The sequence below is a fragment of the Petromyzon marinus genome, chromosome 29 (assembly GCF_048934315.1).
Source record: "Petromyzon marinus isolate PM22_M1 ecotype Great Lakes invasive population chromosome 29, UKy_Petmar_22M1.pri1.0, whole genome shotgun sequence".
NCBI lineage: Eukaryota > Metazoa > Chordata > Hyperoartia > Petromyzontiformes > Petromyzontidae > Petromyzon > Petromyzon marinus.
In genome coordinates, this window is record NC_133695.1 from 5,175,286 (window position 1) to 5,190,271 (window position 14,986).

Consider the following 14,986-nt stretch of genomic DNA (forward strand, 5'->3'; position numbering starts at 1 on the left):
TCAACATTGTCATCTTGGTCGTTATCGTCATCGTAATCGTCATAGGTCATCATCCTCATCATTACCATCATCATCCTCATCATCATCGTCGTCTTTTCCTTCATGATGGCTGTGTCTTCATGATTGATATCACCATTGTCATCCTTATTACCGTAATAATCACCGTAATCCTCAGCAGCGTCATCATCATTGTCATCTTCGTCATCCTCATCATTACAATCATCCTCATCACCACCGTCGTCGTGGCGATAGCGGCCTTCGCATCGGTGTCCTCCGCGTTGAGGCTCACCACGCCAACATCCCCACCACTCCCAGCGCCCCCGTTACCCCCCCCCAACTCCCGTGTCACCCCCTCCCTTGGGTATCCCCACAACGAGCATCGCTTCTTCGCTACACCCCACCAACTCCTCCCCCCCCTCCCCCCCCACCCACAGAGTTGCCCGCACGATGACGGGGAGGGCGGTGTCCAGGTGCCACACACGCAGAGGCTGAGCGTCGGGCGAATCTTCACTCTGTACGACGCCAGCGGCCTCATCCTGCGCTACGCCACCACCAACAAGATCGGCTCCATCACCGGTGAGAGGGAGAGCGAGCGGGCGGGCGAGGGAGGACATCGAGAGAGGAGATGAGAGAGGAGGAGAGGAGAGAGATGACACACAAACAGCCACCTCCGCCACGTGAACGCAGGGGGCCCCCCGTTCACTTTGACTTACGAGCGGAAGTGAAACCTTTTTTGCGAGCGGCCGGCCAGTTTTAGATCGGACGGTGGGTTTGCTTTGCTTGTTCGTTCGTTTGAGGTATTGCGACGGGCAAGTGAATGAATTGGGTTTGTTTGCATCAAGGTGGGGTGAGGGACGGGGTGGGGTTGTCGCTCCACCATACTTCACCACGCTGGTTCAGTGTGAGTTTGCGAAGGAGGGGGGCCGAGCCAGGGAGGGCCAGGGATTGGTTCAGATATTGCTCATCGCTGACGTTGGCCCTGGTCAATGATAGAAGGTGAGCAGCACGGTGCGCAAACATTATTCGTCTTCATCGTCATAAGCATCAGCTGCCATGGTCTATCCCACAAGCCATCGCCACCATCTGACGCTCGCACTCGGCTTGGACCGACGGGCGCCGCTCTCGCACGGCAGAGCTCACTGAAGAGTGATCTCGGAGGTAGCTCTACGACATCCGCTTCGGCCGTCCTGTAAGACGACGCAGGTGGGGATGCAACGCTCTGCGAGAGACGCGTGATGACAACTCGACGTCGATGGCAACTTATTAGGGGGCGGGGGGCGGGGGCAAAGCAGTGTGGGGGGGATTTACCAACTATGTATCGTGAACATCTATAAGGTACAGCGACACGCAGACAGAATCACAGTCGCAGAATCTTTACTTAGACTGGAGGAGGAATCCGATGAGCTACGAAGCTCTTTTTGACAGATGTCCATTAGGGGGGATGTCAGCAGGTTAGATGGGGGTGGGGGGGTGGCGGGGGAGTGGAGGACGGACTAGGCAATAAATCAAAACAATCGTCCAGCTCAGCGAGGGCATTTGCCCCGGGGTCAGAGGTCACCGTCGTCACAATGAGGCCCTGTCAACACGATTCTGCCGGTTGCATTGCGAGGCAAAAATAATAATAATAGGAATAATCTCTCCTCCCTCCCCCCTTTGCCCTCCTCCACCCCGCCCCCTCCCCCGTAACTAAACAATAAATAAATAACTCGAATACGAATCCCAGCTCCACTTTTTAAAATGCCAGCGGAATTTTTAGTTGTTGTTTTTACATCGATGTCTGCCCAATCCCTCTGCGGCTGAAACCCCGGGGGGGGAGGTGGAAAGAGAGCGAGATATATTTATATATTTAATATTTATTCCTTCAAGTTCTGTTTTCATTGTCAGCGTGTCTGTGTGTGTGCGTGTGTGTGTGCGCGTGTGTGTGCGTGCATGTGTGTGTGCGGGGAGCGGTAGTGTAGTGGTTAGCACGCTGCGCTATGAACCCGGCGACCCGAGTTCGATTCCCGCTCATGGTCAACACCAGTGACGATTATCTGAACCGGTCCTGGGCCTCCCCTAGGTCGACCCAGCCTCAAATGAGTACCTGGTGCGGTGTGTAAACATCGCCACTGGGAAGACAAAGGCGGTTGGGCGTGCTGCTGGCCACCCACCCCCTCGTGTGTCGTTCCGGCCTTCACAGGTGCTCGCTAACAGCACTTGCCCCCTACAGTCTGTTAAGGCTACACGGGGGATCTTTGTCTTTGTGTGCGGGGAATGGCGGTGGTGGCTGCTCAGCCGCAGCTTCGCCGCTCCGTTCCTCGCTCAGGGCCAACGCCAGTGGCGGAATATCTGAACCGGGCCTGAGCCTCCCCTAGGTCGGCTCGGCCTCAATTGAGTACGGGGCGCGGCGTGCAAACGTCAGCAAGTGGGGAGACAAAGGCGGCCGGGCGTGGCGTTGGCCAAGCCACGCCCCTCGTGCGGCGTGCCGGCCTTCATAGGTGCTCCCCGCGAACAGCACTCGCCCCAACAGTCTGTTAGAGGCTGTACGTGGGGGGGGGGGGTGAGCTCCATGTTTGTTGAAGCCCATCGATTGGGGGTAACAATGCACAAGCACCTGGCTTGTGTTATTATTCTCAATCTGCGTGTTCGATTGCCTGTCCCACTTGTGTCCGGCGTGAGTGCGCGTGTTTCTGCGTGTCTCTGTGGTTGTTACTGCGCGCACGCGTGCGGACACGCGTGTGTCTCTGGGTGAGCGGTCGCACAGCGGTTAGCACGCCGTGCGTCGAACCGGGCGACCCCCCCCACCCCCTCCGTTCCTGAGCCCCGCCTAGGTCGACTCGGCCTCGAATGAGCACCTGGTGCCACGTGTTTTCTTTTTTAAACATCGGCAAAAAAGAACCCATCGGGAGACAAAGGCGGCCTGAGCCGTCCGCCCACCTCCTCGTGAGCCACCGTGCCGCCCGCTCACCGCCCTTGCCCCTGTCGAGGGGCCGTGGCAGCGTTCAGTGCGGTGCGCCGCCGGTCAAAACGTTCCGTCTCGCCGCACACGTTGATCGCGGTCGACGGACTTTTTGGTCAACTCAGCTTGAAATGATTTCCTGGCTCAGTGACAGAGAATTAAGAATGAGCCAGCAGTGATCTCCTCCCTCTCCTCCATAATTCCCCTCCCTCCGTCTCTCCCCCCCTCGCATCCCTCCCCTACACCCCCCTCCATCTCTCCCCACCATCCATCCTCCCCTCCCTCCCTCTCCTCCATACTTCCCCTCCCTCCCTCCCTCTTTCCACCCATTCCTCCCATGCCTTTCTCCTCCCTCACCTCTCCCCCTCCCTCCCTCTCCTCCCTCCCACCCTCTCACGTCCCACCCATGAGTTGACTCTCATGCAAAGGCGCTCAATGTAAACACCTTGCCCGAGAGTTGATGGTTGCTGGCTGTAAAGAGCACTGCGCGAGTGGCGAATATTTGAAGCCGGTGCTGGGCTTCCCCGAGGTGGACTCTGCCTTTAACGAGTACCCGATGCAGTTTATGAACATCAGCACTGGGGCGGCTATAAGAGGTACACTAAACAATTTTTTATTTTATTTTACTAGGTAAGGCTCCACTGAGCTATGCGCAGCTCTTTGCCAGAAGCGACCTGGCCACAAATGATAGCTCAACGTGGAAATGTATCGGAGCAGCCGAATTCTCTAAACGCGTGCTCATTAATAAATGTGGAGACAAATCCAAGCGGCCACGGCGAGAGAAAGACATGCGGACTCCAAATTTACAAGCGAACCCACGACCTCCTGTATACCGGGCGAGGTAGTCAACATCTCTCTCCACCGTGGCAAAGGTGACCGAGCGTGTTTTTATTTTCGATTCCCGGCCGCACCATCCCCTACGTGTGCCGCGTTGCGAGCAGCCCCTCCCGTCGCAGGCGCTGCTTACTGGCCAGCACCACTTTACCCCCCCCCCCACCGCGGTCTCTATGGCTGCGTTCGTGACGTTGGGACGGGCTGGGTCTGGTGTGGAACCTTTGCCCGTGTAGACGAGGCGGACCAAAGCGCCTGCTACGACGGCACTCACGACTGCGACAACAACGCGCAGTGCCGGCCGGGTCGGGGCGCCGACTTCACCTGCGAATGCGCCGCGGGCTTCACGGGAGACGGCCGCGTTTGCTACGGTGAGGCCCACCCCCTCCACCCCCCCTCCCCCCACCACCCCCCCTCCCTCCATCCCCTCCACCCCCCTCCACCCCCCTCCCCCCCTCCACCCACCCCCCCTGACTCCCCCCCTAGCCCCACCCCCAGCATCGCCCCTGCCCCGCCGCTAGCCCCAGCCCCGTTAACTACCTCGCCAGGTATGCAGGAGGTCGTGGGTTCGATCCCGACCCTGACGCCCGCCGCCGCCGCTGCTGCTGCTGTGTATTTTGGAGTTTCCGTGTCTCTCTCCCCGTGGCCGCGTGAATATTTCACCCCCTCGTGCGCCGTGCCGGCCTTCGTAGGCGCTGCTCGCTAACAGCACTTGCCCCAAGCAGTCTGTTAAGGCCACGCGGGGGGGGTCTTTGTCTCTGTCTCGTGTGCTAGACCAGGACGAGTGCGCGGAGTACCCGGGCGGCCGCTGCGGTCCCCACGCTCGCTGCGTCAACCTCCCCGGCACCTTCCGCTGCGAGTGTGACGAGGGTCACGTGTTCTCGGACGACGGCCGCTCCTGCGTCCGTGAGTCACCGCACCCACCCCACCTCCTCTCCCCCCTTGCCCCGCGACGAGGTGGATCGCCCCGCCCCCCCCCACCCCCCCCCCCCGGACGCTGACTACGCCACTTAGCCCGCGACGAGGTGGACGGCTGGGGAGAGGGGGGGGGCAGCTAAACCGCAGACGCACCAGCGGCCACGACGAGAGGGTGGCACAACCCTAAGCTCACCCCGTCGCCCGCGACGAGGAGGAGAGTGGGGGCAACTTAACCCTCGCGAGCACCTCTGAAGTCCGGCACGGCACACGAGGTGGTGGGTGGGCAGCACCGCACGCACCCGGCCGCCTTTGTCTCCCAAGTGGCGATGTTTACACACCGCATCAGCTACTCATTCTGAGGCTGAGCCGACCTAGGGGAGGCCCAGCACCGATTCAGACAAAACCGTCACTGGTGCCGGTGGCCGTGAGCTGGAATCGAATTCGGGTCGCCGGGTTCGCAAGCGCCCCCGGAGGGCGTCCTGGGCAGAGATGGAGCCGTCCCCTTCATCCAGCAGTGGATAGCTCATGGCTGCTGCTGCTGCTGCTGGTGCCGCCGATAAGTGAGGATTGACGGTGTCAGAGCCTCGGCCGAGAGGTTTACGTTGGGACGACGCGGCCTTGAGACATGAGAGATCCGCCCGTAAGTAAAGCTGACGGTCAATGGCCTTAGACATGATTTGTTCCGGAAATTCAACACAGACGCTGTTTTTGTTTATCTATCATCAGCCAGGCCTGTGACCAGCCCTCCCCCTCGCCGCCTCCAGTGACAAATGCATGCGTTCTAGGGATCACGACCCATCTGTTGAAGAACGATGGTCTTTCTCCCCCTGCTCATCCGTCTTTGTTCCTATCGCTGTGTGCGCATCTACTCGTCTGAGAGCACGCGTGCTTAGCGATCCTACCGTGGGGTCAAACGCGTGCCGGCTTAGGGTCGAACGGGGCACGTGGTACAGCTGGAAGCCGCCCGCCCGCCCTCCACACACACACGTACACATTCCAAACTGCAGGACACTATGCTACACAGCACTACACACACACACTCCACACTGCAGAACACCACACTGCACCGCACACACTCCACGCTGCAGGACACTATGCTACATTGCACTGCAGCACAACAACAACCGCCATTCGCCACTAAGTGGCGGTGACGTCACCACGACTCTTATGCCAGGACATGTGCACCTTGAGGCCACGTGGAGTGTCGAACGCCCGCTGGCAGGAGGTCACGGGGCAGACCCAGGTGCCACGGGTCGACTGACTGAGATGACTGGCTGATGCACCACCTGTGCCCCCTACTGTGCCAACCCTCCTGTGCTTTAGCCACCCAGCGCTTCGCTTGTTGTTGTGAGCGTCGCTCCTCCGCCCTCTATTGTTGTTGGAGGGCGACTACCTCCAACTGCCCAGTAGCGTCCTTCACGAGCCTCCTCCACAGAGGCCGATCTTGACACCGCTGGTACCAGTCATCGGCAAGTCCACTCAGCTCCACGTCCTCCTGTACCACATCACTCCATCTCTTCTCTAGCCCGTGCCGCGCCCGTTTAGCCCCCTCAATCTGGCCGAACAAAAGCTGTTTTGGCATGCGGTGGCTGGGCATGCGGGCTACATGACCCAGCCATCGCAGCCTTGCCCGCCGGAGGAGCTCACCGATGGGACCTTGCCCAGATATTTCAAGGGTTTGTGAGCTCACACAATCCAGTCTGGTTAAACCCAGGATGGATCGTAGGCAGGCCAGCCTAAATGTTTCTAACCGGCGAAGATGTTCCATTAGGGGGGTCCACGTTTCGCAAGCATAGAGAAGGGAGGGAATGACCATGGCCGAGAAGACCTGAAGCTTATTGCGGAGCGACAGACCAGGTAGCTTCCACACACGGTTACGCAACCGATGAAAATATATTGCCGCTCGACTGATTCGGAGTGAGACCTCTGCTGTTAAACTGGAGCCGGTCATAAGCACACTTCCCAGGTATGGGAAACTCTCCACTCTCTTCACAACTGCCCCATCACCGATTGGGAGTTGTGGGGGTGGAGTGTCCGATGGTACAAAATACCCAGGCAGGTGCTTAGTTTTGGTGGGGCTGATGGTAAGGCCCCATCTCTTAGTGGCACGCTCCAGTCTCAGCAGCAGCGTCTCTAACTCCCCCTCTGAATGAGCAGCTATTACCAAATCATCAGCATACATAACGTGGTTGAGCAATAGGGAGCCATCCCTTGACTGCACCCGGGCATCGATCAGCCTCCCATTATATCTGTACCATATGGAGATTCCCCCGGTACAGCTATTGAAGGCTTCACGAACTACGTGGTCAAAATAGATGTTAAATAATGTGGGAGCCAGAGGACATCCCTCTCGCACCCCAAGGTGTACACAGAAAAGCTCGGACTCCCGGCCACATAGTTTTACCCGGGCCCGCTCACCATCATGAAGGTCCTTAATGATCGTGAGCAGAGGGTCAGGTACTCTAAAAGCACGAACAACAACCCAGAGCCCAGGCCTATTGATGGTATCATAGGCCTTGACCAGGTCAATAAAGTAGAGATGTAGGTCTTGCTCGAATTCCCTACACCTCTGCTGTAGCAGACGGACAGAAAATATGGCATCTGTGCAGGACCGCCCTTTCCTGAAACCGCATTGGGGCTCCACAAGCCTCTCCTCAGCGTGCCTGGCAAGGCGATATTGAATAATCCTTGCCAGGACCTTTCCCGGCACACTGAGGAGTGAGATGCCCCTCTAGTTGTTACAGTCTGTGCGGTCCCCCTTCTAAAAGAGGGGGATCACCAGCAGCACATCACACTGCACCACACACACTCCAATCTGCAGGACACTGCACCGCACACATAAACACACTCCAAACTGCAGCACACCGCACTGCACCGCACACACACACTCCACACTGCAGCACACCGGACACACACACACACACACTCCACACTGCAGCACACCGCACACACAAACACACTCCACACTGCAGCACACCGCACACACACTCCACACTGCAGCACACCGCACACACACACTCCACACTGCAGCACACCGCACACACACACACTCCACACTGCAGCACACCGCACGCACACACACACACTCCACACTGCAGAACACCGCACACACACACTCCACACTGCAGCACACCGCACACACACACACACTCCACACTGCAGCACACCGGACACACACACACACTCCACACTGCAGCACACCGCACACACACACTCCACACTGCAGCACACCGGACACACACACACACTCCACACTGCAGCACACCGCACACACACACACACTCCACACTGCAGCACACCGCACACACACACACACTCCACACTGCAGCACACCGCACACACACACACTCCATACTGCAGCACACTGCACACACACACTCCACACTGCAGCACACCGCACACACACACTCCACACTGCAGCACACCGGACACACACACTCCACACTGCAGCACACCGCACACACACTCCACACTGCAGCACACCGCACACACACACACACCGCACACACACCGCACACACACACTCACTCCACACTGCAGCACACCGCACACACACACACACTCCACACTGCAGCACACCACACACACACTCACTCCACACTGCAGCACACCGCACGCACACACACACACTCCACACTGCAGCACACCGCACACACACACACTCCACACTGCAGCACACCGTACACACACACTCCACACTGCAGCACACCACACACACACACTCCACACTGCAGCACACCGCACACACACTCCACACTGCAGCACACCGCACACACACTCCACACTGCAGCACACCGCACACACACACACTCCACACTGTAGCACACCGCACACACACACACTCCACACTGCAGCACACCGCACACACACTCCACACTGCAGCACACCGCACACACACACACACTCCACACTGCAGAACACCGCACACACACACACACACTCCACACTGCAGCACACCGCACACACACACTCCACACTGCAGCACACCACACACACACACTCCACACTGCAGCACACCACACACACACTCCACACTGCAGCACACCACACACACACACACTCCACACTGTAGCATACCGCACACACACACTCCACACTGCAGCACACCGCACACACACTCCACACTGCAGCACACCGCACACACACTCCACACTGCAGCACACCGCACACATACACACACTCCACACTGCAGCACACCGCACACACACACACTCCACACTGCAGCACACCACACACACACACTCCACACTGTAGCACACCGCACACACACACACTCCACACTGCAGCACACCGCACACACACTCCACACTGCAGCACACCGCACACACACACACACTCCACACTGCAGCACACCGCACACACACACTCCACACTGCAGCACACCACACACACACACTCCACACTGCAGCACACCACACACACTCCACACTGCAGCACACCGCACACACACACTCCACACTGCAGCACACCGCACACACACACTCCACACTGCAGCACACCGCACACACTCCACACTGCAGCACACTGCACACACACACACTCCACACTGCAGCACACCGCACACACACACTCCACACTGCAGCACACCGCACACACAACCACACTCCAAACTGCAGCACACCACACTGCACACACACACACTCCACATTGCAGCACACCGCACACACACACACTCCACACTGCGCGTCACACTGCAGCACACCGCACACACACACTCCACACTGCAGCACACCGCACACACTCCACACTGCAGCACACTGCACACACACACACTCCACACTGCAGCACACCGCACACACACACTCCACACTGCAGCACACCGCACACACAACCACACTCCAAACTGCAGCACACCACACTGCACACACACTCCACACTGCAGCACACCACACACACACACACTCCACACTGCAGCACACCGCACACACACACACTCCATACTGCAGCACACCACACACACACACACTCCACACTGCAGCACACCGCACACACACACACTCCATACTGCAGCACACCACACACACACACACACACTCCACACTGCAGCACACCGCACGCACACACACTCCACACTGCAGCACACCGCACACACACACACTCCGCTCTGCAGCACACCGCACACACACACACACACACTCCACACTGCAGCACACCGCACACACACACTCCACACTGCAGCACACCGCACACACAACCACACTCCAAACTGCAGCACACCACACTGCACACACACACACTCTACACTGCAGCACACCGCACACACACACACTCCACACTGCGCGTCACACTGCAGCACACCGCACACACACACTCCACACTGCAGCACACCGCACACACACACACTCCACACTGCAGCACACCACACACACTCCACACTGCAGCACACCGCACGCACACACACACTCCACACTGCAGCACACCGCACACGCACACACACTCCACACTGCAGCACACCACACACACACACACTCCACACTGCAGCACACCGCACACACACACACTCCATACTGCAGCACACCACACACACACACACACTCCACACTGCAGCACACCGCACGCACACACACTCCACACTGCAGCACACCGCACACACACACACTCCGCACTGCAGCACACCGCACACACACACACACTCCACACTGCAGCACACCGCACACACACACACTCCACACTGCAGCACACCGCACACACACACACTCCACACTGCAGCACACCACACACACACACACTCCACACTGCAGCACACCGCACACACACACACTCCATACTGCAGCACACCACACACACACACACACACTCCACACTGCAGCACACCGCACGCACACACACTCCACACTGCAGCACACCGCACACACACACACTCCACACTGCAGCACACCGCACACACACACACTCAACACTGCAGCACACCGCACACACACACACACTCCACACTGCAGCACACCGCACACACACACACACTCCACACTGCAGCACACCGCACACACATACACTCCACACTGCAGCACACCGCACACACACACACACCGCACACACACCGCACACACACACTCCACACCGCACACACACACACACTCCACACTGCAGCACACCGCCCACACACACACACACTCCACACCGCACACACACACCGCACACACACACACTCCACACTGCAGCACCCGCACACACACTCTGCACACACCGCACACACACACATACACACACCGCACACACACACATACACACACCGCACACACACACACACACTGCACACACACACACACCGCACACACACACATACACACACCGCACACACACACACCGCACACACACACACTCCACACACACACACACCGCACACACACCGCACACACACACTCCACACCGCACACACACACACACTCCACACACACACACCGCACACACACACACTCCACACACACACACCGCACACACACCGCACACACATACACACACCGCACACACACACACACTCCACACACACACACCACACACACACACACACTCCACACACACCGCACACACACACACACTCCACACACACACACCGCACACACACACACACACTCCACACACACACACCGCACACACACACACACACTCCACACACACACACCGCACACACACACACACTCCACACACACACACCGCACACACACACACACTCCACACACACACACCGCACACACACACTCCACACACACACACCGCACACACACACACACTCCACACGTACGGCCCGAGCGCCTCTAAACCACCGCTCCGCACTTCCCAACGACCGCTTGCCGCGCCTCCACCAGCGCCGAGCCGCTCACAGATCGGGTGCCTGCGCTGCTCCCGCCCTGTCTACTGCTTTTTATTTCCCCAAGCCAGAGCCATTTAGCCGGAGAGATTTAAATTAATGGGCATCCGCTAAAAACAACAACAGCAGCAGCAGCACCAACAACAACAACTGTCTAATGTCTCTCTGTGCGCGCCCTCGCTCTATCCCTCCCTCGCTTCCTCACTCTCTCCCTCATTCTCCCGCTCACTCATTCTCCCGCTCCCTCATTCTCCCGCTCCATCGCTCCCTCATTCTCCCGCTCACTCATTCTCCCGCTCCATCGCTACCTCATTCTCCCGCTCATTCTCCCGTTCCATCGCTCCCTCATTCTCCCACTCCATCGCTCCCTCATTCTCCCGCTCACTCATTCTCCCGCTCCATCGCTCCCTCATTCTCCCGCTCCCTCATTCTCCCGCTCATTCTCCCGTTCCATCGCTCCCTCATTATCTCGCTCCCTCATTATCTCGCTCCCTCATTATCTCGCTCCCTCATTATCTCGCTCCCTCATTCTCTCGCTCCCTCATTCTCTCGCTCAATCGCTCACTCGCTCCATCGCTCTCTCGCCGAGGTCTCCCAGCGCCGGCGATCGCCCTGCAGGCTGCAACGTCTTTGAGGAACCTTAACATTTTTTGAGACGGTGAAGAATGTTTGAGGAGCGCTCTCATCCCACCCTGGGACCTTCATTATCATGCTTTATTGTACTTCTTCCTCTGCGCTTGAGCGACTGAGGAAATTACAACTCCCCTTTAATTGCCCACACTTTCGTCTCGCGTGAACAGCTTGTGCCGGAAATAGGGAGGGTTCCAATCGTGGGATTCACGGTGTGGGATGGGGTGGGATTGTGTGGGGTGGTGTGGGATGGTGTGGGATGGTGTGGGATGGTGTGGGATGGGGTGGGATTGTGTGGGATGGTGTGAGATGGTGTGAGATGGTGTGCGGTTGTGTGAGATGGTGTGGAGTGTGGGATGGTGTGGGGTTGTGTGGGATGGGGTGGGATTGTGTGGGGTTGTGTGGGTGGTGTGAGATGGTGTGGGGTTGTGTGGGTGGTGTGGGGTTGTGTGGGATGGTGTGGGGTTGTGTGGGATGGGGTGGGGTTGTGTGGGATGGGGTGGGATTGTGTGGGGTTGTGTGGGATGGTGTGAGATGGTGTGGGGTTGTGTGGGTGGTGTGGGGTTGTGTGGGATGGTGTGGGGTTGTGTGGGATGGGGTGGGATTGTGTGGGGTTGTGTGGGATGGTGTGAGATGGTGTGGGGTTGTGTGGGTGGTGTGGGGTGTGGGATGGGGTTGTGTGGGATGGTGTGAGATGGTGTGGGGTTGTGTGGGGTGGTGTGGGATGGGGTGGGGTGTGGGATGGGGTGGGGTTGTGTGAGATGGTGTGGTGTGGGGTGGTGTGGGACGGCGTGAGATGGTGCGGGATGGTGTGGGGTGGGATGGAATGGTGTGGGACGGCGTGGGACAAGCAAGGGGAGTGGAGGAGTGGATGTGTAACGCACGAGACAAAGAGGAACGGTAACTGAACGGGCGGTGAGGCGATGCGGGGTGGGTGGGGTGGGAGCGACGCCCGTCCCTGTTTTCTCAGCTGGGTTTGCGCAGCTGCCTGGCGGTCAGTCGCTGTGTGTTGTCTCTCGTGCGAGGTGTCGCCACCGTGGTTCAAATTAAACTCCTCCTTCTCCTCTTCCTCTTCCTTCTCCTCCTTCTCCTTCTCCTCCTCCTCCTCCTTCTCCTTCTCCTCCTCCCCCTCCTTCTCCCCCTCCTCCTCCTTCTCCTCCTCCTTCTCCTCCTCCTTCTCCTCCTCCTTCTTCTCCTTCTCCTCCTTCTCCTCGTTCTTCTCCTCCTCCTTCGCCTCCTACTCCTTCTCCTCCTTCTCCTCCCCACCACCGCCGCCGCCTCGTCGCTTCGTAGGCCACCACGGATCGACTCGCCTCGTCAACCTCCAGCGCCCATTCCTCCTCACCTGACAACCTCCTCCTCTTACCCTTTCCCCCTCCTCCAATGCTCCATTCTCCTCCTCGTCCCTGTCATCTCTCTCCCTCCTTCCCCCTGACCCCTGCCCCCTCCCTCTTCCACCCTCCACCCGCCCCCCTCCAAAGTACTGCCCAGTTAAAACTTCACCCAACAACTCACCCAGCGGCCTTGAGCTCCGCGTGTTTAATGGAATCTCAGTCCACACAATGGAAAGGGAGAGAGAGAAAAATAATCGTGGTCCTTGGGCCGACCTACTGTGTATTTATTTATGTTTTTACTTCCCATCGTAATGTTCACTTGCAAACATTCGCTTCTCTCTCCCATTCGGTGTGGGGGGGGGTTTCTTTTTTAGACCTTGAGACTTTTTTGACCATGCACCCCCCCCCCCTCTCGCCCCCTCCCCCCCAGCCACACCCAGGAGGCTTTGCCCAATGTTAATCTTAACCCCGAGGAGGTGACCTGGCCTAAAGTTTGGTCACTGGACATTATGTCACGCGACGGGGGAAGAAATATCTCAGTAATTCACGTTCGTCAATTCAGTATCCGACCACCCCCCCCCCCCACTAGTTGATGCGGGACGCCCTTAAAGCTAAACGAAAACTATGTTTTGACCAGGAGCAAGGCCCCACTGAGTTGTGTAGCTCTGTTACAGAAGCGACGCTGACCATCGCCAAGGGTAGCTCAACGAAGCAGTGGTTTAGCATCGCGTGGACATTGATTTTTTGCAGCCAAATACTCTACAAGGGGTGACGTTGATTGTACATGTGGAGGGTGGGGGGGGGGGAACCCGGAGAGACCCGGAGAAAAATCCACACAACCACGGGGAGAGAGAGACTCGCAAACCCCAAATATACAGCAGGCGTCGGGAAAGAAACCCACGACCTCCTGCATACCAGGCGAGGGGGTTAACATCTCCTAGCCACCGTGATGATGATGGTGGTGAGAGACACGCAAACTCCAAAAATACAGCAGCAGGCGTCAGGGTCGGGATCGAACCCACGACCTCCTGCATACCAGGCGAGGTAGTTAACATCTCCTAGCCCCCCCCCCCCCCAATAAAAGCGTCGCTTATTTTTATCGACCCGTGATGGATGATGTGCCAAGCGCACTCCTGTCCCCCCCCCAGCACCCACGAATTCGTTGAGGAGTTGAACTCGTAGCCTTTGCGATTGACGGCCGCTGGCTCGCTCCACTGCTGAGGCTCCCTTTGGCGGCACCAGGAAGGTGCCGCTGGTAAGCCGGGACCCATGCATCGCCTCCCGTTGCCTGCCCGCTTGCTCGGATGAATAGAAAACATATTACTTTGACGTGCCTCCTTTAGGCGATGGTAACAGCAACAACAACAAACATCTTAATTGTTTTGCCAGGAGATGGAAATCAACGTGTGCAAAAAGGCACTCGACTTATTCCTCACATGCACTACTTTGGCTTGAAAAAAGAAGTGTAATATGCGTCGTCTCATGCAATGGTCCTTTTCCATGAAAAAAATCGCACGTCTTTTTTTTGTT

At 57.9% G+C, this 14,986-nt stretch overlaps 1 protein-coding gene and 1 long non-coding RNA gene across 2 annotated transcripts in view; both read left to right on the forward strand.

Moving 5' to 3' along the window:
- Positions 1–14,986, forward strand: part of LOC142929339 (uncharacterized) — a 335,621-nt gene that overhangs the window by 177,376 nt on the left and 143,259 nt on the right. The gene's annotated exons all lie outside the window — the stretch shown is intronic.
- LOC116947060 (nidogen-1-like) overlaps positions 1–14,986 on the forward strand; it is a 128,542-nt gene that overhangs the window by 66,341 nt on the left and 47,215 nt on the right. Inside the window, exons 11-13 of the mRNA XM_032962448.2 lie at positions 435–576; positions 4,006–4,140; positions 4,544–4,675. Coding sequence (XP_032818339.2) covers positions 435–576; positions 4,006–4,140; positions 4,544–4,675 — 409 coding nt within the window. The remainder of the gene's footprint in view (positions 1–434; positions 577–4,005; positions 4,141–4,543; positions 4,676–14,986) is intronic.